At 38.0% G+C, this 27,720-nt stretch overlaps 2 protein-coding genes across 4 annotated transcripts; both read left to right on the top strand.

Annotated features, from left to right (window-relative positions):
• The first annotated feature begins 411 nt into the window (after positions 1-411).
• clic3 (chloride intracellular channel 3) lies at positions 412-3,643 on the top strand. 2 transcript variants are annotated; one of them, XM_026338859.2, is made up of 7 exons: positions 412-536; positions 676-791; positions 1,498-1,607; positions 2,142-2,267; positions 2,371-2,477; positions 2,560-2,735; positions 2,879-3,643. In XM_026338859.2, exons 2-7 carry the CDS (start codon positions 756-758, stop codon positions 3,041-3,043), a joined length of 720 nt encoding a protein of 239 aa, XP_026194644.1. In that variant the 5' UTR covers positions 412-536; positions 676-755; the 3' UTR covers positions 3,044-3,643. The 2 variants fall into 2 exon arrangements, with proteins under 2 accessions (XP_026194644.1, XP_026194643.1); XM_026338858.2 differs by having other exon boundaries at positions 679-791; positions 2,879-3,642.
• A 1,028-nt stretch (positions 3,644-4,671) lies between these two features.
• On the top strand, positions 4,672-27,389 carry pnpla7a (patatin-like phospholipase domain containing 7a). 2 transcript variants are annotated; one of them, XM_026339769.1, is made up of 36 exons: positions 4,672-4,781; positions 5,337-5,388; positions 5,523-5,597; positions 6,091-6,178; positions 6,509-6,591; positions 6,922-7,022; positions 7,103-7,243; positions 7,331-7,490; positions 7,778-7,858; positions 8,366-8,494; positions 8,680-8,760; positions 9,542-9,671; positions 9,764-9,823; positions 9,981-10,057; positions 10,187-10,342; positions 10,584-10,661; positions 11,104-11,309; positions 12,012-12,143; positions 12,302-12,425; positions 14,088-14,201; positions 14,378-14,444; positions 14,599-14,748; positions 15,514-15,577; positions 15,808-15,976; positions 17,921-18,103; positions 18,269-18,387; positions 18,494-18,650; positions 19,975-20,091; positions 20,436-20,505; positions 20,740-20,856; positions 21,372-21,520; positions 21,673-21,825; positions 21,944-22,060; positions 23,024-23,108; positions 23,661-23,767; positions 24,897-27,389. In XM_026339769.1, exons 1-36 carry the CDS (start codon positions 4,762-4,764, stop codon positions 24,993-24,995), a joined length of 4,011 nt encoding a protein of 1,336 aa, XP_026195554.1. In that variant the 5' UTR covers positions 4,672-4,761; the 3' UTR covers positions 24,996-27,389. The 2 variants fall into 2 exon arrangements, with proteins under 2 accessions (XP_026195554.1, XP_026195555.1); XM_026339770.1 differs by lacking the exon at positions 23,661-23,767 and having other exon boundaries at positions 24,897-24,977.
• Positions 27,390-27,720: the final 331 nt, after the last annotated feature.

A 27,720-nucleotide genomic window follows, 5' to 3' on the forward strand; every position in this document is an offset into this window, starting at 1 on the left:
TGCACTGACCTCAATCCCTCTCATCAGCTCAGGGATGAACACAGGCTGTGAGCCCACCAACAGCACCAGGCCTCACTATGGGAAGAAATCTCTGCAGCCAGGTTTCACTACGTCTGTGCAATGTGTGGTTTGTCTGTGAACTTACAGAAAAACAAAGTCTTTTAAATACTTAATGTTGTGGATTTACTGCTAAACTGTTCACCACTTGCAGTACTGGAAAAGCGGGCAGACCTAGACAGGATTACACCAAAATGGACAGACTGAGACAGTAAGAGACTGAGAGCGATTTCCTTTAGAGAATATGCTGGAAAGCTGACTGACTGGGAGCAGTAATCCAGATTTGCTGGTTGGACCAGAAAAGCTAGAGGGGGTGTAGGCTGCTTCTCAAAGCATGACAGGTGCGGCTGGAGATGTACAAAAACAGATAGAGTGACTGACAAGAGAAGAGAAGGAGCCGTGGCGAAACAGTGGAATGCTACAGGTGCATTGAAGATAAAGCTGTTTTCTTGCGTCTGGTGCTGATTGTGACCATCAGTGTGAGTACTGACAGCAGTGATACATCTTATTACCACATTCAGTGAAAGAATAAGGCTGCAAAAATAATCGGAGCAATAATAACCACAGCACTGTAAACTTCACAGTTTGTCATCAAAAAGTTTGTTGTGTTTGTATCAGCAGTAACTGAAACAAATCCAGTGGAGAGAGAGAGAGGACATCACAAGAAAGAGTGGGAAAGAAGAGAGAGAAAAACAAAAATGGCCGAGGCCCCGAAGATTGAACTCTTTGTGAAGGTAACAATCACTGTGATGTGTTTCAAAAGTGCACAAGAGATGGGTACAATTAATAATAACAATTTATTTCTTATCATTCGCATCATATTTATTATTGTACACAGTATTATCTTAAATTCTTTGCAATTTGATTAACTCTATACTGATGATTAGTCATTAAATCATTAAGCTTGCAGTTATTTTAGCCATCGCATAATAAACTTAGTGGTATTTTTAAAATTAATGGGTGTAAATCTGAAAGACAAACTTCTGTATACACTTCTGTGTATATACTGACATCTGGGTGTTATGAACTAGTTTTTAAACCTAAAACTTTTTTATCGTTTGCACTCAACTGTTACTACTACAGAATAACAGAAACTGAAAAGAAGACTGTCCAGTTTGGAGACTGCGTCCTGCCCTTTTCAAAATTCCTTTGCTTCCAACCAAGCCTCCCTACTCTCACACTGTGTGAGTGTGTGTAGTGAAAAATATTCTGTAGGATTTCAGGGCTCAGATACCAAAATGCTAAACATCATTTATATACTTTATTTTATATAAATGTATTTGTGTAGCCTCAGTCCTCCTTTTGAAATGCCTGGTTGGTTTAGTTAGAGCCGAGCAGGCTTGACAGGATTACACGCCAATTTGCTACCAGAGCCAAAATACCGGTGTGCCATTTCTAAACCACTGTTTGTTTCTAACATGTTGTGTGTTTGTCTGTCAGGCCAGTGTGGATGCTGAAAGTGTGGGCAACTGTCCTTTCTGTCAGAGACTCTTCATGATTCTTTGGTTAAAAGGCGCCAACTTTACCCTCAACACTGTGGACATGAGGAGGTGAGAGCTGTTTTTTTTCTTTCTGCATAATTTCCGGTTTCCTGTCTTCTCTTTGTGAATGACCAAAGTAATTAACTGTACAAATTACACTATGATGTAATTAAAAAAAAACAACAACTTCCTGATTGATGCATCAACGATCTCAACAAGACTAAACATGTCAAGCAAAGGCTGCATGACCATTGTATTGCTGTGTATTTTACTGGTCCGCTCCAACAGTTGATATCACAACAATAACACATACAAATAATTACATTTATAATTTTACAGCATTAATCATTGGGCATTTTTGAGTCAGGATGAACTGGGTATATCTTAATGTAACCCATGCATACTGAGGAACTTGAAAATAAAACAGAATGACAGCTGGTTTCCTACGATGTTCAGGGAGGGTGCAAGACTGTCAGAAGGCTGTAACAGGTGCAGATCATGGGAGGAGAAATGTTCTGCAGTCCGGCAATTTTGTGAAGTATTTCATTTTACCGCTAGTTTAAATTGAATAAACTAAATTTTAAATGTTTCCTTCTGTTGCAGGGCACCTGACGTGCTGAAAACCTTGGCTCCAGGCTCTCAGCCTCCCTTCCTCATCTACAACGGTGATGTGAAAACAGACACTAACAAGATTGAAGAGTTCATGGAAGAGACCTTAGCCCCACCACAGTGAGTACGCTGCCTCCTACAGTAGTTCACAAGTTCTTTCTATTTAAACACACTATAATGTCTAATTCTTCATCGCACCTTGTTTTTATTCTGCCAATGACAGGCATCCAAAATTATCTTGTCGATACAAAGAGTCCAATGGTGCTGGAGAAGACATCTTCCGAACATTTTCAGCGTATATAAAAAATCCCAATCCTGGACTTAATAACAGTGAGGATGTGAATTTAGAGTATTTTACATATCATACATAGCCATCTGAGGGAGACCTGTATAACACCTAACTGTCTTGCAGTGCTGGAGAAGAAATTCTTATCGAGTCTGGTGAAGCTGAATATGTACCTGGAGACACCTCTACCCCATGAACTGGAAAAAAACCCAGATGCCACTGAATCTTCACGCCTCTACCTAGATGGCGACACCCTGACTTTGGCAGACTGCAACTTGCTTCCCAAACTCAACATTATTAAGGTGAGCATAGGTTATGAGCACTAAAAGACCACCATCTTGTTATTAATTCTATAAACATTCTTTTGATATTTTTAACAGATCACTGTTTCGTCTAAATTCCCACTGGTTTTGTAACTATTATTTTAAAACCTCTCTTCGCCCAGGTGGTGTGTAAGCAGTACCGTGACTTTGGCATCCCCAAAGAGCTGAAAGGTCTGACACGTTACTTGAATAATGCCTACAAACAAGACGAGTTTCGCCATACCTGCCCAAAGGACTCTGAGATCCTCCTTGCTTACCAACCTGTGGCCAGATACCTGAACAAATAGATCAAGAGCATGGGATGAGGCAGCTCGAGTAAGAACAAAGAAGAGTCTAATGACAACGCAGAGATTAATAGAGAAAAGATGATGAAATGCCGTAAAACTGTACAGGAGTTATTTTTATTTGTGTCAAGAAAATAATGACGATTCTATAAAAAGTATTATTTTAATGAATTGGGTTCTAATATGTTTGGAACTGCAAAATGCTACTTCACACTTGCTTTATGTTTGTATTTGTATATATTGCATGTACCAATACATGCTCCAGTTGCACTAATTTTCTTTTCTTTTTCAGTCACTGTAGAGCAGAAAAGCAATGTAATATTTACGGTACAAAACACGTTATGTGACATTGTCTATGTATGCATGCATGACGTTTGATCACATTTAATTAATAACACTTTAATGTATAATCAGAAGAAACAAACATTTTATTTACTATACTAAGATAACTATATGTATTTTTATGTGTGTGTATTTTTAAATAGCAAATATTATTTTTCATCACAACAGATACATCATGTTCATATAATAATACTAGTGATGCAAATAATTACCAAATTATAATAAAACAACACTAAATGGCAATTCAGTGTGATTCTTGGATGGTAGTATATAAAACATGTACACTTAAAACTGGTCAGTATATTAGATTCCTACTTTTTTTGTTGTAGTGTTGTAATAGCACTGTATGTACCATTCGCTTCCTGAAATCCTCACTAAGCGAGATGTTCTATGTCAGTACTCTACTATAACAGATGTAAACATTTTAACATGTGGCTTTGCTGTACATCCACACCTTCGAGCAATTCCTCATTGAAGAGTGTATGAACCACCTGAAAATTCCCCGCTTGGACTGGCAGAGGTTAAACGCCCTGATGCTGTTAATGTTTCTCAGGTCACTTACATTAACAGCTGGTGTCATGACAGGTCTGAGCTGGTGTAATTTCAGAAACCATTTATTACAACTGCAGACATCACATCCAGATCAATATAATGAAAGTTTTTTCAATCATGTATGCATGAATGTGTGTTTCATTTCCAGTGCTTAGACTACAGTGTATATAAGTATTACAAATTAGTAGGCGAATTTGTTACTATGAAAGTGCTAAAAGATATATTTGAAACATTTTCAATGCATTGTCTAATACATTTTAAGGTATTCTTATACATGTCCAGTGGTGGAAAAAGGGTATTTAGATGTTTTAAGTTAAAGTTGCAACCACACTATAAAAATAAAGCTCCTCCATGACTATTACAGTTTTCCCTGTATAAAAGTACAGCAAAGTGTACCTTAAAAGATCCAAAGTATTCAGTATGAAGAGTATTTAGTATTGTAACTGTGAAGTACAACACTGATTACTGAAATTTGGTGAATTGCAACACAATACTGTCCTGCTGTGCTTCTGACTAAGCACAGTTAAAACCTGACTTTTTTATTTTAAAAAGTATTTTTTTACACACCACACTGTCTTTGTGGTCGTTTCACGATCATCAATCAATCTTTTAATTTTGTAAACAGGAAGACTTGGACGTGCTTTGTCCGCGTCTGATTGGACAAGCCCGTTAAACGTCACCAAGTCAACAGCTGACATCGGAAACCCTATTGGCGGAAGGAGAAACATGGGCGGGGACCATCACGTGATAGTATCCAGAAAACTTTGTTAGCTACGTGCTAACTTTGCACCTCTGTGCGTTTGGCAGTGTTACTAGATTGAAGCAACATGCCAGAAATCCTCGATAAGTAAGCATGATATTTTCTGTACTGCCATTATGTTCTAATGTCTGAATTTAGAGTGGACTTTAGTCATTTCCAATAACCGGCAAGACGGCTAACCTCTGTCAGCTAGCTGCTAGCTAATGTTATTGTAGCCTAGCTAACGTTAGCTACCCATAAGCTAGCGTTCAGAATGTAGTTATCAGCGTAAACAAACCCACTTGTAATCAACATTAGCTGTGTATTTACTACTTTATTTGTAGGTCGCGTTAATTAGAACAGCTAGTCTATCACAGATAGCTACGTGTTTGAAAATTGTAATGAAGATGAGGTGATGAGTAGGTAGGAGTAGGCTGCATGTCAACGTCGGGTCTTTCTTCCACACAGCCAAATATACAAATATGCATCAGTATTTGCTTTCAGAGTTTCCATTGTTTTCTAATAACTTGTGATACTTGGATGACATTTCTCTCTCTATTTGCTTATCACATATACCACTACTCCCTCTGTGTGATTCTACCCCAATATGAGGTTATAGTTGTGTTTACAGTTCTGGTGTTTATGAGCTTTATTGTCTTACAGAATAGACTGTCAGGAAGTGGATGATGGAGAGTTGTGTGGATGGGCAAGTTCAGTAAGTACTGTAGTTTCTTTTTAAACAACAGGTGATTAAAAAAAAATTGAATCTTGAATTATTTGAACAATTTATAGGCAACATCTTTACTATTAATTTATTAACCAACTGTGTTAATCTGACCTTTGTTTTAGATGCTGGTGACCAGCAAAAATGAAATCAGTGCACGAGTGAAACTGTTTGTGGAGGAGAGAATGCACACCACCATGGTATGAAATAACAATTCAACTGGCAAAACTGCCTTCATATAGCATGTTTGCATTTGTCATTACATATAGAAAGTTAAGTTGAGTTCCTTGTGCTCATCTGCTCAAGTCTTTAAGCAAACAGTCTGGCTGCTGGAAAGAAGCTGTCAATGTATCTAATCCTGCTGAGGTCTAAGCTGTCTCAGGTCATAGCCCAAGTTCTTTCACCTGAACAGACAGTGTCCAGCATGGTGTGGGTCTCTGAATATGCCCAATGCTTTGTTCCTGCAATGATAGGTGTCCAGAACATTGTTGTCTGAGATCTTTTCTGCAGTCTTAATCACTCTCTGGAAAGCTTTTTTTTTTTTTTTTAACACAGTAGACACTTAAAAACCTGCTCTGACTTAATGGATAATATTTAGCTGAGAAAAAAATTTAGGTCATGTTACATGGGTATCCTGCACCATTAGAGCTATACTGCAGTGCCCTCACATGACGCACTATGTCTGTCTTCTAGCTCACAGGTGCACTTATTGGAGCAGCAGTCGCAGTCTCTCTGATTGGGATTGTCGTCCTCTTCCTTTACAGGAGATTCAAACTTGCCCGTGAGTCAATCTCCTTTTTGAGCTTCATGTTTGTTCTAATGCTGTATGCGTTGTATCATCTCATAATTTGGTTTTAACAGACATCATCTAAATAAATATAATACTAACACAATTTGGTGTACCTAAAGGATATTTACAACTGTTTTATTAAAAGTCATACGTAATTACTACTATGCAAATTACATTGCTTGAAGGTTTGTAATTATGCATGATTGCTAATAAACAAAGATCTATGCTTCTCAGCACCATGGATGAGCATACAGATATGCATGAATTTATCTTATCTGTTGACGACTTTATCTTCATTTTGTTTTTGGCTTGTGTGACAAGGTCAACAACAGCCTGGTGTGCCTCAGTATCGATTCAGAAAAAGAGATAAAGTGCTCTTCTATGGAAGGAAGATAATGCGAAAGGTTTTCTCTAATTCCATTTCTGTCTCACACACATAAACATATATAGTCTGTTAGATTAATCTGTGCATTGTTGTATTTTGATTATTTTTACACTGCACCCTTGCAATATAAGCTCTGGTTCTTTTAATTTATTATTATTTCAGTAGACTGAAAACTACTTGACTGCATTTAGGTAATAGCCAAGCAATCAATGCAGGTCTTTATAATGTCATCTCCTTATATTGTTTCAATCTAATTATATTTCATTTTCCTTCTCTGTTAATGATGACAGTCAGGTGTTTGCTTGTAGAAACAAAATCACAAACCTTTATATCTTGAATTTTTTTAAAGGTTCAGACGCTGTCTGCAGTTCCTCCTTCCTCCTCTACCTCAGTATCGAAGCAACCGCAACGCATACGTAAAAGAGCCAAAGTTTTAAACATAGCTCGCAGGTAAGCCTTGACACATTTTTAATTTATCCTTGAGTTGTTTATTGGAGTCTTATTAATCTATATTTTTTTTCTGTCAACAGAATTCTTAGGATCCGTAAAGACCCTCCCACCCTGCAGCCCAAAGAACCCCCTCCCTCACTGCTGGAGGCTGACTTGACAGAGTTTGATGTTCAGAGCTCCAACCTGCCCTCTGAAGTCCTCTATATGCTAAAGAATGTCAGGTAGACAAATCTTCAACTTTTCCTGTAGATTTAATCTCTCACCTTGCTTTTCATTTTTTAATGTTTGTATTTTACAACTTGTCATAGGGTCTTAGGTCATTTTGAGAAGCCTGTGTTCCTGGAGCTTTGTCGCCACATGGTATTTATTGAGTTGCAGGAGGGTGAAGTTCTGTTCAGGCCAGGAGATGATGACGACAGCATCTACGTGGTTCAGGATGGGCGACTAGAGCTCTGCATCCAAGAGAATGTATGTGGATAGAACACAGATTTTCAGTAAACTTTATTTACACACAACCTAAATTAATTTTTTTCATGTAGTGGGTATCAGTCTCAACACTACTGGATTTAGCTGGTAATATTGCAGCATTAAACTAAATGGTTTCTGCTGTTTAAGAAGTTTAAAGAACGCTGTGGCTCTTTACATTTTAGCTTGTTTATAAATGTTTTTCTTTCACAAAGTTTAAAATCTCACTTGTTATTGTTCTTTAATATGTGTGTGATTTTAAAATTTTTAAATATTTTTTTTATTTTAAGGATGGTACCGAACCAGTTGTGAAGGATGTGCTTCCAGGTGACAGTGTCCACAGCCTGCTCAGTATTCTGGATGTCATCACTGTAAGCTCCTTATTCTCCTCCATCTGTGCCTCAAACTACTTTCTTGCTTCTGTCTTCTTTTTGCCCTCTGATCTGTCTGTGTCTTAGTTCTCATGTTTTCACTGTTCATAATTCTACTCAAGCGTCTTGTTGAAAGGCAACTCTTTTTGTACTTATTCATCTCAATTTATGTATTTGCTACAGCATTCTGCGTCTTGTTTTCATTTCTTGAACAGTTGTCTTGTCATACTTCCTTTCACGCTTTCATAGAAACATCTTTACCTAACTGCATCTTTTGTGAGACCAGTGATTGTGAGGAATGTGAATTTAATATTTATTTTTTTTGTGCAGCAATTGATAAACTGAAAATAACAATGAAACATTCAATAATACATTTGTTTGCCTGTAGAGCTCAACAAATCTGGGTATTTTAATAACTTCCATCCTAAATGGAACCAGCTACTAGAACCCAGCCCTAACGGCCGTATACTGTGTACAGTTAATCATGCATTTTCTCTCCTTTGCCAGGGTTACCCAGCTCCATATAGGACTGTGTCAGCGCGGGCAGCAACTCGCTCCATCATCTTACGTTTACCTGCATCAGCCTTTGAGTCAGTTTTTAAGAAATACCCAGAGACGCTTGTGCGTGTGATTCAGGTAACAGATTGTCTAATCAGTTTAATAATCAGTCTGTGATGCCTTTGAAACATTTTGTCCTCCCTCTGGAACACATTACTAAATAAAACACAGTAATTTTGGCTTCATTTAGATGCAAACTGCAATCTGATAAATAGCATGTTCTGCTCTGTTTACCTCAGTGTTTGATTTTGTATGTGTTGCAGATAATCATGGTGCGCCTCCAAAGAGTCACCTTCTTGGCATTACATAACTATCTGGGCCTAACAACTGAGCTCTTCAATCCGGTAGGAGGGAAATTAATTAGTCAACACATTTGTGTGTATACCCACACCATCACACCTAGAGGCTCACATCGAACATCTAAGCAACACTGGTTATGAATTTGTACACAAACAAGCACAGAAAGCACATACACACTAACCACTAGCCACAAACAAATAAGCTAATTTCACACAACATTAAGCACAGTCTCATAACTCAGTCCTCCACAAAGCCTACTGAAAAGGATTAAAAATGTTACAACCCCTGCACAGAAAATGGGATGATCAGTAATCTTTAAACCTGGGTTGCCTCTGACTTTATGCCTTCCAAAAAATCCTTAATTTTGTCCTTTTTTTGGGGATATATGTGGAAAGTCAGGCAAAATACTAATTATTATAGTATAAATCTGCCTCATTTTCAAAGTTAGTAGAATTAAATTAATACTAAAACGTAATCTTCTGATGGGAAAAAGAAAAAGTACAACAAATAGTTTTTATGTTGGTCATAGTGTGACCAACATGTGGATGTACAGAAACTGCCTCCATACCAAAAAGAACATAGTAAGCTTCTACATCACGTGTTCATGTAATCAATTTTTTTTCTTTATCTTATGTAGACTGTCCTGGTTTTGTGCTACTTTATTGTAGTATGCAACCAGAATAGTGGTGTTTTTTTTATTATTTTTTTATTGGCCCCACTGATGTGTCAGTGTTTCTGTGCTTTTCCAATGTCCTTTTCAGGTTTACACTAATTGCCATGTATAGTGTGATCTGTTAATCTGTTAATTTGCTGTTTAACTGATAGGAGTCTCAGGCTGTACCCTTGTCCCATATAATCAGTGTGATGGGAGAGTCAAATTCTGTGAAGATGACTCGGCGTCTTCACTTACAGGACGAGTTACCTGCTGGTAACACAGAGACCCCTGCAGATACAGGTTGCATAGTTGCACACAATGCTCATTTAAAATTCTGTTATGAGACTTGTTGAGGCTGATTCAGTGCTGACACATCACTTCACATTAAACAGATGGTGTAAAGGACAGCTACAGGAAACAGCGATCCATCTCGATGCCCACCGACTGCTCAGGTAGGTCGCTGTGTCAGACATAAGTGATCACCAAATGGCACATATGTCAGTATTAATTATCTGCATAGACCTATCACAGTCACTGATCTGAAAGCAAGGACACACAGCTACTAAGACACACAGTCACACCTAAATTTCATAATCTTCCTCTGTACAGGTAACGACCTGAACATGGCTTGGGAGCGAGCTCGAGTGAATATTGATGATGCTCCATCTAGCCCTGTCACTCAAAGAGTAAGACTCCCCTGACACGTCACCTCTTTACATACAATCAGCAGTTGCATGTAATGTGTATACAGTATGTGATGCCTTTTCTTGTCTTCTTCTTCTTTATTATTCATTCTGTTGTGCCTTTCCTCTTAGTCCAGTCTGAAGAAGAGTGTGACGATGCTGCACACTCCTTCTGAAGTGTTTCACTACACAGATAGTGGAGGAAACGGTGATGCCATCTACCTCAGTAAGAGCTGCACAATTCTACAGGCAGCTAAGAAAGACCTGATGGGAATCATCCAGCTGCAGGTGAGCGGTTATTCTCAGAAAATTAACACCAATTGGAATACATATTTCCAGGATTATATAATGTTAAAAAACGATGGTATTGAAGGTTCTGTGTGCAGAACACGTAAAATGAGTCAAATTGTATGACATGCAGTATGTACTGTAAATGTGATGGCAGGGTGGTCTAGATCAGTACAACTCTGTGTCTTTATGATGTTTGTTGACAATAATAAGATATTCTGAATATTTCTTTTAACTCCAGGATCCCAGTCTACTTGAGGGCAGAGTGACTCTCCATCATGTCAAAGCTGGTTCTGTGGTGGCTCGTCAGGGAGACCAGGTTAGTGAATTAATTGTTATTTTCCTTTCTGTTTCAAATGTTCGGATAAAGATATTGTTCAAGTTCTCTTATCTAAACAAGCAATTAGAAATGTGACATTTTATAAAAAATAGCATTTATTACCCCACAAAATGTTCTTTAAAAGTGGAATTTTTATATAGAGCTTGTATAGGCAATGGTCCTAGAGAGCCACAGCCCTGCTTATTTAACCCACCGTCCTTGCACTTGATCCAGGTAATCAACAGTGGGAAAGTTGCCTAATCCTGATATAGAGCAATACACAAAACTTTCTGGCCCTTTTTGGCATACTGTTTTAAATATTCAAATAATATTTACATAATGCTGTGTAAGGTTTGATTCGATATCTTGAGTTCTGGCATTTAAACTACAGACTGTAATGTCTTTGCTCTTCTTGACTCTCTTTCTCCCCTTGGGGCTGTAGGAGGTGAGCATCCAGTTTGTGATATCTGGCCTCCTCCATGTTTACCAGCGGATGATTGACCGTGAAGAAGACACACGTCTGTTTGTGACACACCCCGGAGAGCTTGTTGGCCATCTTGCCGTCCTCACTGGAGAGCCCCTCATCTTCACTGTGCGAGCCCAGCGAGACTGCAGCTTCCTCTCAATTTCTAAAACCCACTTCTATGAGTGAGTCATGTCAAAATATATGCACACACTCATCCACGCACAGAAATGTACTGAGAATATGTAATATTGTGTATTGTCTTACAAAGGCGAAGAACAGTAACTGCAGAAACTGTGAAGATGAAGGATGATGCCAAGCTGTGTAACAGACAAATAATAAAACACAACACATATTTTATATCTTTAATACTGATAGTTTACAGCTCCAACTGACCTTACATAAAATCTTATAACATTCTAAAAAATCTACTGTACTACTACTTTGTGAAAATCTGAAAGACATAAGGGAAGACACTTCAAACACAATATGTTCCTGTTTCTTAAGATTTCATAATTATTGTTAATTTGCTATAAAAAATGATCTTTTTAGTCTTATTAAATAAAGTAAAAATATGATCTGAAGGCAGTTCAGTGACATGAATACTAGCTTTTCCCTCCATCATGATTTTTAGCTATTGTCTGTTTTTATGTAACAAACTCACTAAAATTAATATCAAAGTTTATTTTTTAGTCCCATGAGACTGGAAAAAGTCAGATCCTGGTCTTAACATAAGACTTAACAAGACTAAATACGTAGTTTCAGTGGCTTTGTACAGCTGTGTAGACTATACTAAGATTCAACATAAAAACATTGTGCGTTTTATGTTCTCCTGTTTTTTTGTTTTTTTTTTTTGTGTGTGTGTGTGTGTGTGTCCTTCCTTCCAGGATAATGCGTGTGGAGCCAAAAGTAGTGCTGAATGTTGCTCACACAGTGGTGAAGAGGATGTCATCATTTGTCAGACAGATAGACTTTGCTCTTGACTGGATGGCTGTGGAAGCTGGCAGGGCCGTCTACAGGTATTTTACTGATGATCTTGAAAAAATAATTGTATAAAAATCACATTATAGAAAATCATGTCGTAGCAGCCAACAATGTTAGCTCTCTTCAAGTCAACCTTTGTAACTAAATTCTTACATTTGTATTTGGTACACAAGGTTGTTTGCCTATTTTTCAGGCAGGGAGAGAAATCAGACAGTACTTTCATAGTGCTGAGTGGTCGCCTGCGCTCTGTAATAATGAAGGAGGATGGCAAGAAGGAGCTGATAGGAGAGTATGGACGTGGTGACCTGATTGGAGTGGTAAGCACTATGATTACGAGAGTGAAGACAGATTATGGATAGTAGGCAAAAAAGTAATAATATCTGTAATTTTCTCTTAAAGTACCTTGCTAAATATTAATGACTATGGATCAGTACAAACAGTGCTGGATTTTCTTCAAGGTCTTTCAAAAAATATGCAGAAGTGGTATGCATAAGACTAAATTATTTCCTTTTAGTAGTTAGTCGTTACATTCGTAGCATATTCACTGTCAGTATTGACAAAAGAGCATGACCATAAGACCAGTGCCACTGCTTGCAAATATAATTATGAACATGCACTAAATAAAAATAATCAAGATTACACTTAATCTGTATTTTCCATACATATTGTACACGGGGTAGTTTGAACTTGAGCACAGACATCACTAGGGTGTGTGTGTGTGTGTGTGTGTGTGTGTGTGTGTGTGGACTTCAGTCATGTGGTTGATTCTTATCTTTTTTCATTTAAATATATGTAAGAAGAAAATTTGTATCTGGTACCTGTTAAACTATCCAGTATATCAAGATCTATATCCTGTATCTATATCCATTTATAATATAATGATATAAAACATGAACATAGATTTCATAAGGCTCATGATTTATGAGTGAACCTCAGCACTGTATGTAACGCTAAGTCACTTAGTTACACTTCGCACACTTTGCCATTGACTGGTATAACTGGTCTCTATAACAATGCTTCTAATAATACTTGGGTTGATGGATGCTATGGTTACTGTTACCTGGAGGAGGGAGACTGTCATTGCACTTTCTGTGATGGTGGGAATAACCTCGCTATGAAGGTGGCTAGCATTCAGAGACACATTTAGCACCGCTGTATTGACGTCAACTCCAAATGATGTGGAGAGATCTTATTTATATCTGCTTATTTATATTAGAACAGTGAACAGTACTTTTCTCCAGAGTGCCAAATAATTAAAAGTTAAAACTGAAATTATGTATAATATCAAGAAAAAGTAGCATTATCTACATTTATACTGCATTGAACAGAAACACTTTATTTGAACTAATAGCATGCAAATCATTGGAATGAAATACATCAGAAATGTATTGCGGAGGTTGAAAATATATGTGAACCTCCCAGCTATTAACTTCAACAAAAGCTGGTTGGAGTCAGGAGTTAGAAAAATGTGGAGTTGAATCAAGAGCTGGTTACCATTTCTGTTTATGGGTCTACTGCACATGAATTATGGTGCTTCAAAATTCCTCCTGAACATTGTGCAGGTCTAATCTGCAGTTACTAGATGGACTTATTTTCAGTTGAAGTTATTGTTACCAAAGGAGGTTTAAGTTATTAAATCCAAGGGTTCACTTACTCTCCCACCAACAATTTCTGTTTATTGAATGTGTTCTATAAAGACATTAAAGATTAAAGAAAAGACATTAATTGTTTTGCATTATTAGCTTGGTCCCACTGGCCGTCTGTGGTATACTTGTAACCCTATACTTGTAGATGAAGATTGGATCTTCTTTTCTCACCAGTTAAAACAGGAAACCAAGTTATTCCAAAGGGTTCATAACATTTTTCTGTATTATTTGAGTGGAGATTTTCCTGACATAACATTATTTTGTGAACTGAGTAAGCCCTTTTAATGTCTGTGAAAGTTGGTGTTGGAAAAATGTGATGTGTCCTTTTTGCAGGTAGAGGCCCTGACCCATCAGAACAGAGCCACCACAGTACACGCTGTACGAGACTCTGAACTGGCCAAGCTACCAGAAGGTGCTCTCAGCTCAATAAAGAGGAAGTTCCCACAGGTACATTGATCCTCATGGTAAATTAAATCCAGCTAATATGAATAGGGATTTCCAAAAACTTAGCTTAGATTTCCAAACTTGCCATGAACTGCATTTTAAAGGAAATGCTGTTGTAGTGACTTTAACCTTTGTCTCCCTGATGAATAACCCAGAGTTGCTTCTAAAATACATTACAGGTTGTCACCAGGTTGATCCACTTACTAGGACAGAAGATCCTCCAGCAGGTCAATGGTCCTCTCACAGGTGTGTTCGTAGACAACATTGTTTTACGTTGGTTTATTAAGCAACACAACTGTGCAAACACTGTGTGTCATTGGCACTAAAGGCAGCATAGAGTTGTTCCACTGGCTTACTGTGGAGAATATGTATCTATATGTGTAACTGTGTCTGTCTCCAGCTCGCAGTTTGGCCCTCCATACACCAGGCAGTAAGTGGGATGCAGGGAACCAAGCGTCCAACCTCTCCACTGTGACAGTCTTGCCCGTGTCAGAGGAGGTGCCGCTCACTGCCTTCACCCTAGAGCTGCAACATGCACTCCTCGCAATAGGTGAGAAAAACTACAGATATTAAACGTTGGTGGTAATTTTGTATTGTGGATTCTTCTCAGTATGAAAATTTCAGGTAATAAGCCCTCAGGACAGGTCATCTCACATTATTTATAATAGGAAAACAAGGATTGCCCGTAGAAAACGAATAGTTTATTTCCACCCCTAAACACACAAACAGATAAACCCAATAACACAAATAGCCAGACTGGTTAAAAACAGGAGGTGCTTTTTCCATGTTGATAGATATACCACATTAGGTCTATATCTGTTCCTATTTACCACTTATACTTTCTAAATACTGCCACGTACATTAATTGAGCAATTAATTTTTCCCTGAAAATTTAAAAAACTAATTTTAGAAGCTGGCTGACTTTGGATATGTTCAAAACATGTAATGTGTCAGATAAATGCTTACATACACTTAAAATTTGACCACATTTTGACAGCTTAATGAGCCTTGAATTTAGTAATTGGGTTTTCACTACAATGAGCATTTCAATCTTTAGGGAGTGACTACAAATCTGATATGTGTGTGTGGTTTTCAGCTGAAAGGATTAGCAATCACACAGTCTCGGTGAAGTTCCCCTCTTTTACTTTATTATTGACTTGTCAAGAGAGTGTTTTTTATTTTTTAACTCATCTTTATTCTTCAAGCTGTAGATAAAGGTAGCAGCACCTTTAGACATGTTGAATTGTCGGTGTCAAGTGAATTTACTCAAGTGCTTCAACCAGACCTATTGACTGATGTAATCTTTCACATACAGGTCCCACTCTTCTTCTGACCAGTGATATTATCAAACAGCGACTTGGAGCTGCAGCATTAGACAGGTACAGTATGTCATAAGTGACTGTGTTGAACAACTCAACAGCTCATCTGTTCCTGTGGTCTACAGCTGTTTGGTCCATTTAAGTTATTTTCCTCTGGAGATTTCCACTTCCTTTTTCACTCATTAAATTCAGTTCAAGTATGCTTTATTGGCACAAAAGGAAAATGGATCCACTGTCTGTTGCCAGCTAGGCAATGCCTTCTGTCATTAGTGGACTTCTTTCTTCCTCAGTGTCCATGAGTACCGTCTGTCCAGCTGGCTGGGCCAACAGGAAGACATCCATCGCATAGTTCTTTACCAGACAGACTACACGCTGACCCCGTGGACACAGAGGTGCATCCGCCAGGCTGACTGCATCATCATCGTGGGGCTCGGTGAGCAGGACCCTGCTGTTGGTGAGGTGAGGTTTAAAGAGTAGGTTAGAGAAGTGAGCGGTGAATTACTGGCAAAGGTAGTCCAAATAAATGAATCAATTAGTCAATTAGTTTTCAAAATGAATTTGTTTGTTCTGTGAATTCTTAGATGGTGGAAAATGTCAATCACAAGTTTCCAAAGACTGTCACATCTTCAGATTAATAGTTGTATTTAACTTGCAGCAAATCCAAAGATGTATTATTGATTTCCACTCACTTTATAATGATACATAACAGGAAAGAAATTTGTTATTACCAACAAATTTCACAAAAAACACAATCAATATTGTTTTCAACATAATATAAAATAAAATCAATACTTTCTTGCCTTTTTTGTTTTTGCACAGGTTCCTACTTGATGCGCAAATCTTTGAAAACCGATCACAGATGTATAAATACTTAATTTTAAATTACAAAGAACAGCATGATCACCTAGAGACAATAAATAGTTTTTTCTCCTTGGGGTGAAGTGAAGATTTTAGCCAAACAAAAACAAATCTCTCACTAATTTTGGTGTGTCAACCATCTTTTGTGTTTGTCTGGTTCATGTCTCTCATAAATGTCTATTTATGGGGGAATATTTTCAGTTGTGGATTTGGCTGAGCTAGTGCTAGGCCCCAGTGGCTCAGCAGGTAGTGGTCACCAATCGGCTGTAGGGTCGTCAGTTTGGCGGTATGTCAATGTGTCTCTGGAGAAGACACTGAGAGTGCACTGGCTGCATTGGCTGGTGTAAATAAATAACTTGGTTGAGCTAGTGGCATATGGAGCTGGTCTCCAGACACCTCCACCTCTTCTGTCCCTTTGTCCCTGTCTTTTGTATGTGGTACCGACTTAAACTACAACACCCATGTTTACAATGATGAAGGAACATACACTCAGTGATGTGTTATTAATTTAGATGATAATGAAGGTCTGTGGCACAAAGAAATATGCAGCCGGCTTCACTTTATACACAGTCAATGATGGTTAGAAAGATCAGTAGAAGTTCAGTATTGGTTTTAATCTTTTCATGGCATTTTTTGACTATAAGAAAATATGATCTCTAGAGTTATTATTTACCTATACATCATGAACACATCAGATCAATTATTTATGTTCATGTTCAGTCTGATTTCTGCAAGTGTGTTATTAGGCAAAGATCTTTGTAGAGCAAGTCTATCTGATGTTATATTGTTATGCTCTTGAATCCTGGTTATACCCAGGTGTTTAACCAGTGTGATGGTCACGCTGGCTTTCACTGGTTTGTGTTTGACTCTTGGACATATGGAAGACATGAGAAATGGTTGGACAGAAGTTGTGAGAAAGAGGTGAAGAGGTTAAAAGGAAGTGCAGATGGAGATGGATGGAGAGGTAATTGCCTTCAGAGGGAAAATGGGTATAGAAAAGAAAGGAATGTATCCCAATATAACAGGAGATGGTTGGAGAAATGGAAAGATGGATCAATATTTGCTCAGGCACAGAATGAGTCATAGCTCTGTGTTGATTTTATCTTTCAGGGCACACACGCACGCAGACACCCTCTCACCTTGCACATATACTAAACCTTCAGCCTTCAGCATAAGGCCTGTTGGCTGTGTAGCAGATATCACCTTCCTCTCAGACTATTTTGCCTTTTATGATTAGATTTCCTATTCAGGAGCATCAGTAATTATGGTTTAGCCCTCTGGAATTCATCCTTAGTTTATCACATCTTCAAACATAAAAATGAAAATTTCTGTCACATATCTGTACACGTGCTGATATTGTGCTTGCTTAAACCTAATATAGCCTACTAGTCACGAATTTGCTGTTTTTTGTTTAGTTTAGTTTAGTTTTTTTTTCTGAGTTAGTGCTCAAAGTCTCATTATTCAATCTGTGCAAGCAGGAGCTGCTCAGAGGACGTGTGGATTATAAAATATTTGAAACATCTGTGCTTGATACCTTCCCTCTAGCTGGAGCGTATGTTGGAAGGAAGTGCTGTGCGTGCCCAGAAGCAACTGGTGCTGTTGCACAGAGAAGACGGCCCCCCACCCAAAAGTACTGTGGACTGGCTCAACATGCGGAGCTGGATCTCCAGACACCTTCACCTCTCGTGTCCCCGAAGGGTCTTCTCTAAGAGGAGCTTGCCCAAACTGGTAGGAATAGAAAAGTGTTGGATCTCATTTCTCATCTGCAGATCAGATCAGGCACTTAACTTTGTCCTCATCTGTTTGTTTACCCTCTAGCTTCATTTAAGAATATCTTACCTTCTTACTAATGCTTTTTTTCTATTTTACGATAGTAAATGTCCTCTTTTTCAGCTGGAGCTGTACCAGCGCGTGTTTGAGAAGCCAGCAGACCGCCACTCTGACTTCTCCCGCCTGGCTCGAGTCCTCACAGGCAATGCCATTGCCCTTGTCCTGGGAGGAGGTGGCGCCAGGTAATATATATATTTGGTTTTTAATCTTATAGGTGACTGAGTCTATCTCTGTCTTTTTAGTTAAATAGCTACATTTCCACATTTATTTGTCCAATCTCCTGTTCAGGGGGTGTTCCCAGGTAGGGATAATGCGAGCAATCTGTGAAGCTGGAATCCCAGTGGACATCATTGGTGGCACTTCTATTGGTTCCCTGATGGGGGCACTATATGCTGAAGACCGTAGCCACAGTCGCATGAGGATCAGGGCCAAAGAATGGGCAATGGTGAGAGCCGAAACAACAAAAACAATGCAACACTAGTTTTTTAATACATCTAAATATTAAGAGTTTTAGCTATAGCAATAAACAGTTCTGACTGTAGAGGCTAATTTTAAGTGGCCTTCTTAATAGTTACTCAGCAATTGTAAACAAGATGTTAAAAACAGTGCTGTTGGTCTTCATGAAACTGTGTTAAACTGCTGACCTGTGTTCGCTGCAGGTGAATTAGGAATTCAAATAAAATGATGTAAGCACCAGGCTACTCAAATTGTAAATTAAACTGACTTGTCTTGGATATTAGCTAACAAAACCAGGTAGCTGTGTCAGCTCTCTGCTGCAGTGTTCATCCACATAACTCCACAGTGAGCACAGAGAGCTACACTGATAAGTTTTCTTGCTGTCATGTATATTCATGTATATTCAAGGATATCTAGATCTTTGGCCCTTAGGGCTCTAGGACAACCTTTCCACATTTTTTAATTCTGTATTTAATTAGTTTAGAATAAAACTTGGATGCCTTATGACCTGGAGTAAATACCTTGAAGATATTACATAACACCATGCAGCTCTCTGTATGTTTTTTCTCTCTATTGCTAATGTTCTTTCGAATACACTCAAATAATTGTGATACACAAATTGCTTAAGTAGGATCATTTACAAGATGAATGTTAGTCTGTTCTGAAAATTGGGAGCCGAGTTCCTCCTCTATTCGAGAGAAGAATACTTTCAAGCAGCTTTAATTTTTTGTTTTTGCTCACATTCACATTCTTGGGAATGTAATCCTTATAAACAGCAACTGATTCATATTTATATGTCTATACTGTATTAATATAAACATCAATACTACTCTAAAAATTACCTGTGCTGTCCTAGTTAACCATGAGAAAATAATTAACTAGGGTTTTCACATACATTAAACAGAACGTTTTCAGTTGGGATTGTAAATAGCTAGCTCTCTTTTAGGACAGTAGACAGAGCATAGGATAGGTTTTATCTTTGTGTATTCAACTCCCCTTCCTCAGGCTCTGTCCTTGGTTCTGGACACGTCCTGAAGAACCAGCTGGCTGGGTTGCTGCACTCTCCTATCAAATTAAAAGAACCAGTGTTGCAATAAAGAGTTTGGCCTTAAGCAAAGCCAGATAAATGAAGTTGAAACAACATAGTTTGAGCTATTAAAATAATGATTTACATGGTGAGGAATCTGTAACAATTTCCACATTTATAGGAAAAGAGGATTAATTCTGCTTTGTTCTTGAGAAAGTTGCAGATCTTTTCTCAGTTGTATTGAGGAAATAAACCATGTGACCTTTCCTGTCTCCCTTTTCTGTAGGAAATGACGTCTGTGTTTCAGAAGGTTCTGGATTTGACATACCCAGTAACGTCTATGTTCACCGGTGCTGCCTTCAACTCAAGCATCAGCAATGTCTTCAAGAGTAAACAAATCGAGGTGAGTGAAGTTAGAAGTGAATTGGGACTGAAATGAACAAAGAGGTGGGATTAAATTCTTTCTTCATCTGCATGTTGATCAGATTAATATGGTGCAGCATGTGTATCTCGTTAACTTATACTGTGGGTTGATTAAGCAGTTGTCCATGAACCTCAGGCTCCTCTTTAAACTTCCTAGCCCCATGTCAAAGTATACCTGGACAAGACAATAAACCCCGAACCAGTGGCATCTGAAGTGCAGCTGCCTGTCCACAAGATTTTTCCCAAAGGGGGAAAAGTATCAGTTAAATTTGTTGTTTTTACTATTTATTGTTTCTGTCCTGATGTAACTTTTTGTGTATGCAGGACCTATGGATCCCATATTTCAATATCACAACTGACATCACTGCTTCGACCATGAGAGTACACACTGATGGTAGGTGCAGTATTCCACCAGTTTTGGGAAAATATTTTGCTGTTATTTGATTAAAAGGCCAGTTCAAAAATTCTTTTATGTTTCTGTTTTTATTTAAGATGTCTGCAACTGATGCCCTCATAGTGAATATTAGTCACATTCATTAGTTTATTCATGTCACTTTAGGTTGCTTTCAATAGAATACATCATGCTCAATAGACCTAAACCTTAAAGAGTTGCCTGTTTCTGTTTGAGGTTCTCTGTGGCGTTATGTTCGTGCCAGCATGTCTCTATCTGGGTATCTGCCTCCTCTGTGTGACCCTAAAGATGGACATCTACTGATGGATGGAGGCTACATCAACAATCTGCCTGGTATGTTACTTTAATAGTGACTCTCCTCATGTCATTGGCTGTCAGCAAGCTAAAGCTCACAAGAAGCTGGGTGATGCAGCAGGACAATTACCCTAAACACTAAAGTAAATATAGTGCAGAATGGCTTTAGAGACACAAAATCCACCTTTTGGAGTGGCCCAGTCAGAGTCCAGACTTCAAGCCAGTGGAGCTGGTGGGTTATGACCTTAAGAGAGCCAATGACGTAAGACATCCTAAGAATATGTCTGAGGTGAAGCAGTTCCATAAGGAAGGTTATTGCTGCCAAAGGTGATTCACCAAGTTATTAAAATTAGTTATTTCACTTACTTTTTACACCATCACTCAGTGATGGGTGCATTAAACATAAAGACATCGTCTTATCAGCTTAGCTTTTTTGTTGGTATTTAAGACTTTGGTAACGATCAGATCACATTTCATCAAGAAAGACAGGAAACTAAAACAAACAAAACTCTCTCCTTCTCCTCACCTTTTGTTTCTCTCTCCTCATTTCTCAGCTGATGTTGCACGCTCCATGGGGGCCAAAGTGGTGATAGCCATTGACGTGGGAAGTCGGGATGAAACCAACCTCACTAATTATGGCGATTCGCTCTCAGGCTGGTGGCTGCTATGGAAACGCCTCAACCCCCTAGCTGAGAAAGTAAAGGTAATGGATTGATTAAAAATAAAGACACAACACACCGACACAACAAGATGTGCTTTAAAAATAAACGGATCACATGAATATCAATGAGAATATTTGTGCAGGTGGTTCTTAAAGTGATACATATGTTCAGTTCTCCTCACTCGTGCCCTTAGGTGTTGAACCTGGCAGAGATTCAGACTCGGCTGGCCTATGTGTGCTGTGTCAGGCAGCTGGAGTCTGTGAAGAACAGCGACTACTGCGAGTACATTAGGCCTCCAATAGACAGATATCGTACTCTGGAGTTTGGCAAGTTTGATGAAATTGCTGTAAGTTTGAGTTCTTTGATAAAGTATTCAAAATTAATTTGTTTTTAGATTTTCTAGTGTAAAAAAACAACAACAATATTGATACATGAACATATTTGTGTGTGTCTGTGTGATGTAGGAGGTGGGATACCAGCATGGCAAGACCGTGTTTGACGTATGGAGTCGCAGTGGAGTTGTGGAGAATATGTTGAAAGACAAACACCAGGAGTTCCACAACACTCAAAGCAAAAACAATGTAAGGATGAAAGGAGGGGAACACATGTGGGAATGCTGGGGAATGCTGTATATGCCAAGAATGCCATTATAGAGAGTTCAAAGCAGAAACAACAGTGAGGACCTTATTTTCCTTACGCAACTATAGACTGATCAAAACCACTGTATTTTTTTTATTTTACAAAAACAAGCAAGTTAACTTAGGCATTAAACATGTTAAATAAAAACACAGTGACTATAACATTGGAGACTGGGTATGTAGCCGTATCCGCTACATTTCATCTTATTGTCAGTGTTTCAACAATAAATCATCATTGTCTTGCATTTCACTCTTAACATCATCATATACTGCGCTACGCTGCAACAGTGGAGAGGATTGGACTATATCTATTACTGGAAGAGTGATGCCAAAAGTTGCCTTATAAATAAATACAGTTCTCATTATTTAAAACAATAGCCATCCCACATAGTCATTTAATGAGTGCCTTATCTATTTTAAGATGCTACTGTAGGGTGCTACTCTCCGGGGAAATAACGCATCTCTTCCTGTGATGGATCCTACATTGTACACACAATATGCATAATTAAAAAAAGCCAGTGGCAGAGATATTAAAACAAAAAGGGCAAATTCCATACAAAAATCTATACTTCAGTACTCTAAAGATACCTGAAAGCTTAGTTCGGACCTTCTTGGCAGAAAGAAGTGATTAGTTCGGACCTTCTTGGCAGAAAGAAGTGATAATAGTTAAAAAACAAAATCAGCATCAGATGTTTTTTTATCAGCGTTCCCTGGTCTCCTTTCATGACTGATTATGTTTTACAAAGTTGGAAAAAAAAAAAACGCTCTCATCCTCTCATTTTATTTAGGTTTTCATCAGTGTGTGGTGGCTTGTATGATTTCATTCATATCAAACCCGATGACATCACTCTTTGACGGCTGGTTTGCATAATCGGTTTTCTTTTAACGCGCGTTTGCATCTTTCAGGTGGTGACATGTCCCAATGCTTCCTTCACTGACCTGGCAGAAATTGTGTCCCGGATCGAGCCAGTCAAACCAGCTCTGGTGGATGGTAAAACTACAGACACACTCATTTTCAACCACACCTGTGATCAAACGTCATACACACAGTGTCCAGGAGAAAGCTTTTAATGTTTCTCTGCTGTGTTTGTCCTACCTGTTTTGCTGCCTTTGTTTTGGTTAAGGTTTTCTTTTACCCGTCATACTCTGCTAGCAAAAGAATCTGTAAATAGATAGAATAGAAATAGAAATTACAGTGCATGCACAGGTTGTACAATCCTGATGGAAAGCAGGACTTATACAAATGTAATATTTAAATTTAAAGCATAAAACTATTTACAAACTGTTATAAAGACACATTTAAGTACAGCACAATCTGATGTGTCCTACCTTCCCTTCCTTCATATTTCTATTTAAAACCTATTTGTCATCCATCACTTGTCACACTGCTCTGTTTGGCTTCTAATATTGTTGCACATCTTTTGCTTTTCTGACTCATTCACCTGCAACACCCACTTTCATTTGTCTCCTCTTCTGCACTGTATTCCAAATTATTCACCCACTGTGCTTTCCTTTCCGGCCCTCCACTCCTTCTCTTCATCAGAAGGGTCTGACTACCACACTGACTATGAGGAGGAGGCAATGGAGAGCGCTCTGTCTGACATGGAGCTATACACCCGCTACACTGAAGGGGAGGAAACTGCTGACACGGTGCGAACCTCTGGGTTTACGGATTGACATTGTAGGATCTCTTCTAAAAAGAATAGCACTTAAGTAAAAATAGCCTTTTAGTCATGTCTAAAAGGAGCAGCTTGGGATATTCTTTGAATATTTACTTCTGTACTGTATTTCCACATGGGATTTTATTTTCTTTTAACCTTTTCACTTGCATGTTACAATGGTAAAGGACAGAATCTCTTTTTCATACATCAACTCTTGGGCCAAGTCAAGAGTCATTATACATGTTTGTATGATGTTTCAAAAGTAATCAATAATATACAGGTGTATGGGGAGTACAGTAAGTACAGTGCTCTACAAGTAAAGTATTCAATCTAACCAAAATAAATAAAATATGAAAAGAAAAATCAATAAATCTTAGGTTGGACAACTGAGAAAAGAATGTCCTATAAAGTGTGTAAATATTATTTTGATCTGAGGCTGAAAGTTCAAGTGAGTTAAATGAAGCAAGAGTGTAATTAAAGCTTTATCAGTATGTTTGAAACGGGAACAGCTCAAAGTTTTGTTCTAGATCGATCAGCTGATAATATACCTCTCTCTCAGGAATTTTATACACAAAGTGGACTAAAGAGATAATTAGTGAGAATTGATTTGAGGCAGCACAGGTCATTAAAGAAGCATCTAGAGAAATAGGTTATTTAAACTGAAACTTCTACTGGAGTCTGTAGGTAATGAACTTAATGTAATAAAGACTAGTATGATCAAGCTCAAAGATCCTGTTTATACCTAGGATTAAGATGCTTCTTGGAAATTTAGATAACCACACCATTTTAATAAAATGTGTGGTTATATTTCCTTCATTCTTTCTAGGTTTAAGGGCAGCACATAATGGTTTCAACATTAATTACTTTTTGAATAATGGCTTTTTTTTTCAGCAGATGGGGAAATGCACATAATGTTTCTTGAGTATATGCAGCAGAGATTTCGATGGAGCGTTAATGAAATTACCAAGACAAAAGAGAGGCCACATCATTTGAGCAAAAATTAGTCACCATTTCTTTACTGTATAATACGATTTAATGTGTAGGTTATTATTCTGATGAAATGTAATTTTAACTCCTCGTCTCTTCACTGATGCATAACCATCTCCTCTGATTAACAGGATGAAGAGCTGGAAGGGAGACGTGCGTACCGCACTACCTCGAACACCAGCAGCCACCCTCAGTCCTCTGCTCCCCATTCTTTCCAGTCCATTAAGTGAAGACTGGTTTCATGAACTCTGCTCAAACAGGTCATCACAATTTAACCTGGCTGTCTTTGTCACATTTGACCCTCCAGTCTGTCCCACACGACTCAAAACCTCTTCCCACACTGTCACAGTGACTGTTATTAGCATTTTGCCGTCTGTAACCTGGCCTTGTTAGCTGTGTCGCTGACATAACAAATGGACAGTCTTCTTAAAAAACAAACAACAACAACAAAAACAGACATATAAAGTGCATTTTATAGTTTATACAAATGCAGCTGCACATCTGATCACTTCTCATATTGAGATAGTTGCAACTACTTTCTGCAGCTTTCCAGAGATCCCACCAGTTGGAGATAGAAGGCGATAAAATACTATTTCCATGAAATATTTATCACATCAACTTCAGTGAAATACATGAATCTTTGTGTTAGGTCACCTACATTTGTACATCACCTTTTCATGACATTGACATCTTATATATATATATATGTTTTTTTTGTTTTTAACCACAAACTACAACTACATACTTACCAAGAAAGTACCAAGTGAAAACTTTGACTAGTAAAACCAAAACTAGACACAATACAGAATAAGAGTAACACTTAACCAGGAATGCCTTTACAATTTATTCACTACTACTACTACATTGAACTGGACCTCTAAGAATTAGTGAAACGTGCTAGTGTGTGTCACAACACTGTAACACTATATCAAAAGATAGGTTCAGATTTCTTTTCAATATTTGTGCCTGTCTGTACATTTAAAGTTGTTAGTGGCTGTAATCATTCCTCCTCTTCATGCCTGCCATATCTTGAAGCCCTTATAGCATTTGGGGACATTTTGGAACTGTATCTTGTAATATGCAGCGCATGTCTTAATTACCGTCCTGGAGTGTGCACCGGTGTGCTGTGAAGTGGGGCATTAGATTTGTCAGATGTGCCATAGATTCTGTCAAACAGCTGTTTAATCTGCATTAGCCACAAGAAATGTGATTTCTGAGAAGAAATCAAAGCCCAGTCTGTGTGTGACAAATTAAGTGGGTATCTTCTCAAGGTACAGTCTAAAACACTAAATCCTGTCTAGCATTAGTGTTTAGTTCATATCAGCCACCACTAACTCTTTCAGTGCACATAGGACCTGTGAGTATTGTACTGTAATTGACATATGGAAAAAAAAAAGTGGACCTACTCTTTAATGTTTTGTACTCTATTTAATGACCCTCCCAAACTCCTGCCAGACATTCTGATTTTAAAATCAGAGTACAGGTTTCCAGTACCCACTGTGCCAGGGAAATGAAGGAGGTGATGATTGCAATCCACTTCAAAGCACTAGTTTCCTTCTGGACCGGTGAGAAAATCTCCTCCCTATCTGTTTTCTGGCTTGGATCTGTCAGACACAGACTGAGCAGCAGACAGTGTGGATCTGTTGGGTGAACTTTGAAGCTGCATTTGTCCCAATACAGTTTGTGTACACCGGCTATTTGCAGCAGAAGCATGCCAGATCTTCACAGGAACATGTTGTAACACAAATAATCTGGCTTGTCATGATGTGTTTTAGCTTTAACTTTTTTGTTTTTGGGAACTCTAAATAACACAACTGATTTGCAGCCTGCTATTAACATGAACATGATCATACTAAAACAAGTGAATAAATAAATATATTTCACATTTAAGCTAAGCATGTGTAAAATCTAAGATCTAGATAATTTTATAATCTAAATAATTTTATAGGTCATAAGAACTGGACAATCATTCCATAAATGCAGCACAATGCACGATTAAACTAACAAATCAGTATGTAGCCTGAATACACTTTATTTGTGACTGTTCCATAACAGCACTATTATTTTTTTATTATTTGTTTATCTGTAATCTGCTGTATGTTGGGGTCTTTTTATTTATGTTTTTTGAGTTGGCTAATTAATGATTTTGGTCTAAACATGTCCACTATACCTACAATGAGCTAATATCATCTTCACTTTATCAACGCCACTTTTATTGCATTTTATTTTCCAAACAAAACTGCAATCTTCACTAACAGTAGTGATCCAGTGCCTGCAGCCTTAAAGTGTGTAGGAGAAACTCTGATGAATGGAGTCTGGACACAGAATGTGAGCACAGGCATTCACTCATTTTTGTACATTGTGTAACTAAGCACAAGGAATGTTTTACCACTTTATGAAATGGGACAAAGTAATAAATGGAGTGGAGCTGCGCCATGAAATTAATGCAACAAAGCCTTAGACACACAACCACTTGTGCCGTCACTTAGCATTCGTTCTGATGATCTGCACACAACAGTGAACAGCCTATACTATGTGACATTCATTACTTGTCTATATTTATGTTATTTGATAAGCATTGTTTTTGATAACTGTTACTAATAAACCACTGTTTGCTATTTTCACAGCCTTCCCCTTTTATTCCAATTTGCCATCTTAATAATAGCTATTTGCTGCATAAAAAGGAAGTTTTCACCTATTATTATTTTTTTTACAACACTGAAACATTCTTCTTTTCATGGTTACGTTTATGAACAGGATAGATATTCACCAACAATTGTGTTTATACTGCAGTCTGTGAAATGCATTCACTGTGACTCAGTTGTTCTCCACTTAAGTAGTTGTGTGACTTCCTAAACCAGTTGGCTGCACCAGTGACTTTAAAGAGAGAGAATTCTTAAAATACAAAAATGATGTGTAATTAATTTATACAGTGGCCACTACATTACTTTGTAG

The sequence above is a fragment of the Anabas testudineus genome, chromosome 22 (genome assembly GCF_900324465.2).
Source record: "Anabas testudineus chromosome 22, fAnaTes1.2, whole genome shotgun sequence".
NCBI lineage: Eukaryota > Metazoa > Chordata > Actinopteri > Anabantiformes > Anabantidae > Anabas > Anabas testudineus.

What these genes read in the sequence shown, in the direction of transcription:
- clic3 (XM_026338859.2), top strand. Translation starts at nt 756, where the DNA reads ATGGCCGAGGCCCCGAAGATTGAACTCTTTGTGAAG. An exon ending in AGATTGAACTCTTTGTGAAG is followed by an intron (nt 792 to 1,497) that starts GTAACAATCACT and finishes TTTGTCTGTCAG; the next exon opens with GCCAGTGTGGATGCTGAAAG. An exon ending in CCAAACTCAACATTATTAAG is followed by an intron (nt 2,736 to 2,878) that starts GTGAGCATAGGT and finishes CTCTTCGCCCAG; the next exon opens with GTGGTGTGTAAGCAGTACCG.
- pnpla7a (XM_026339769.1), top strand. Translation starts at nt 4,762, where the DNA reads ATGCCAGAAATCCTCGATAA. An exon ending in CAGGAGATTCAAACTTGCCC is followed by an intron (nt 6,179 to 6,508) that starts GTGAGTCAATCT and finishes TTGTGTGACAAG; the next exon opens with GTCAACAACAGCCTGGTGTG. An exon ending in CATGAGAGTACACACTGATG is followed by an intron (nt 20,506 to 20,739) that starts GTAGGTGCAGTA and finishes TTTCTGTTTGAG; the next exon opens with GTTCTCTGTGGCGTTATGTT.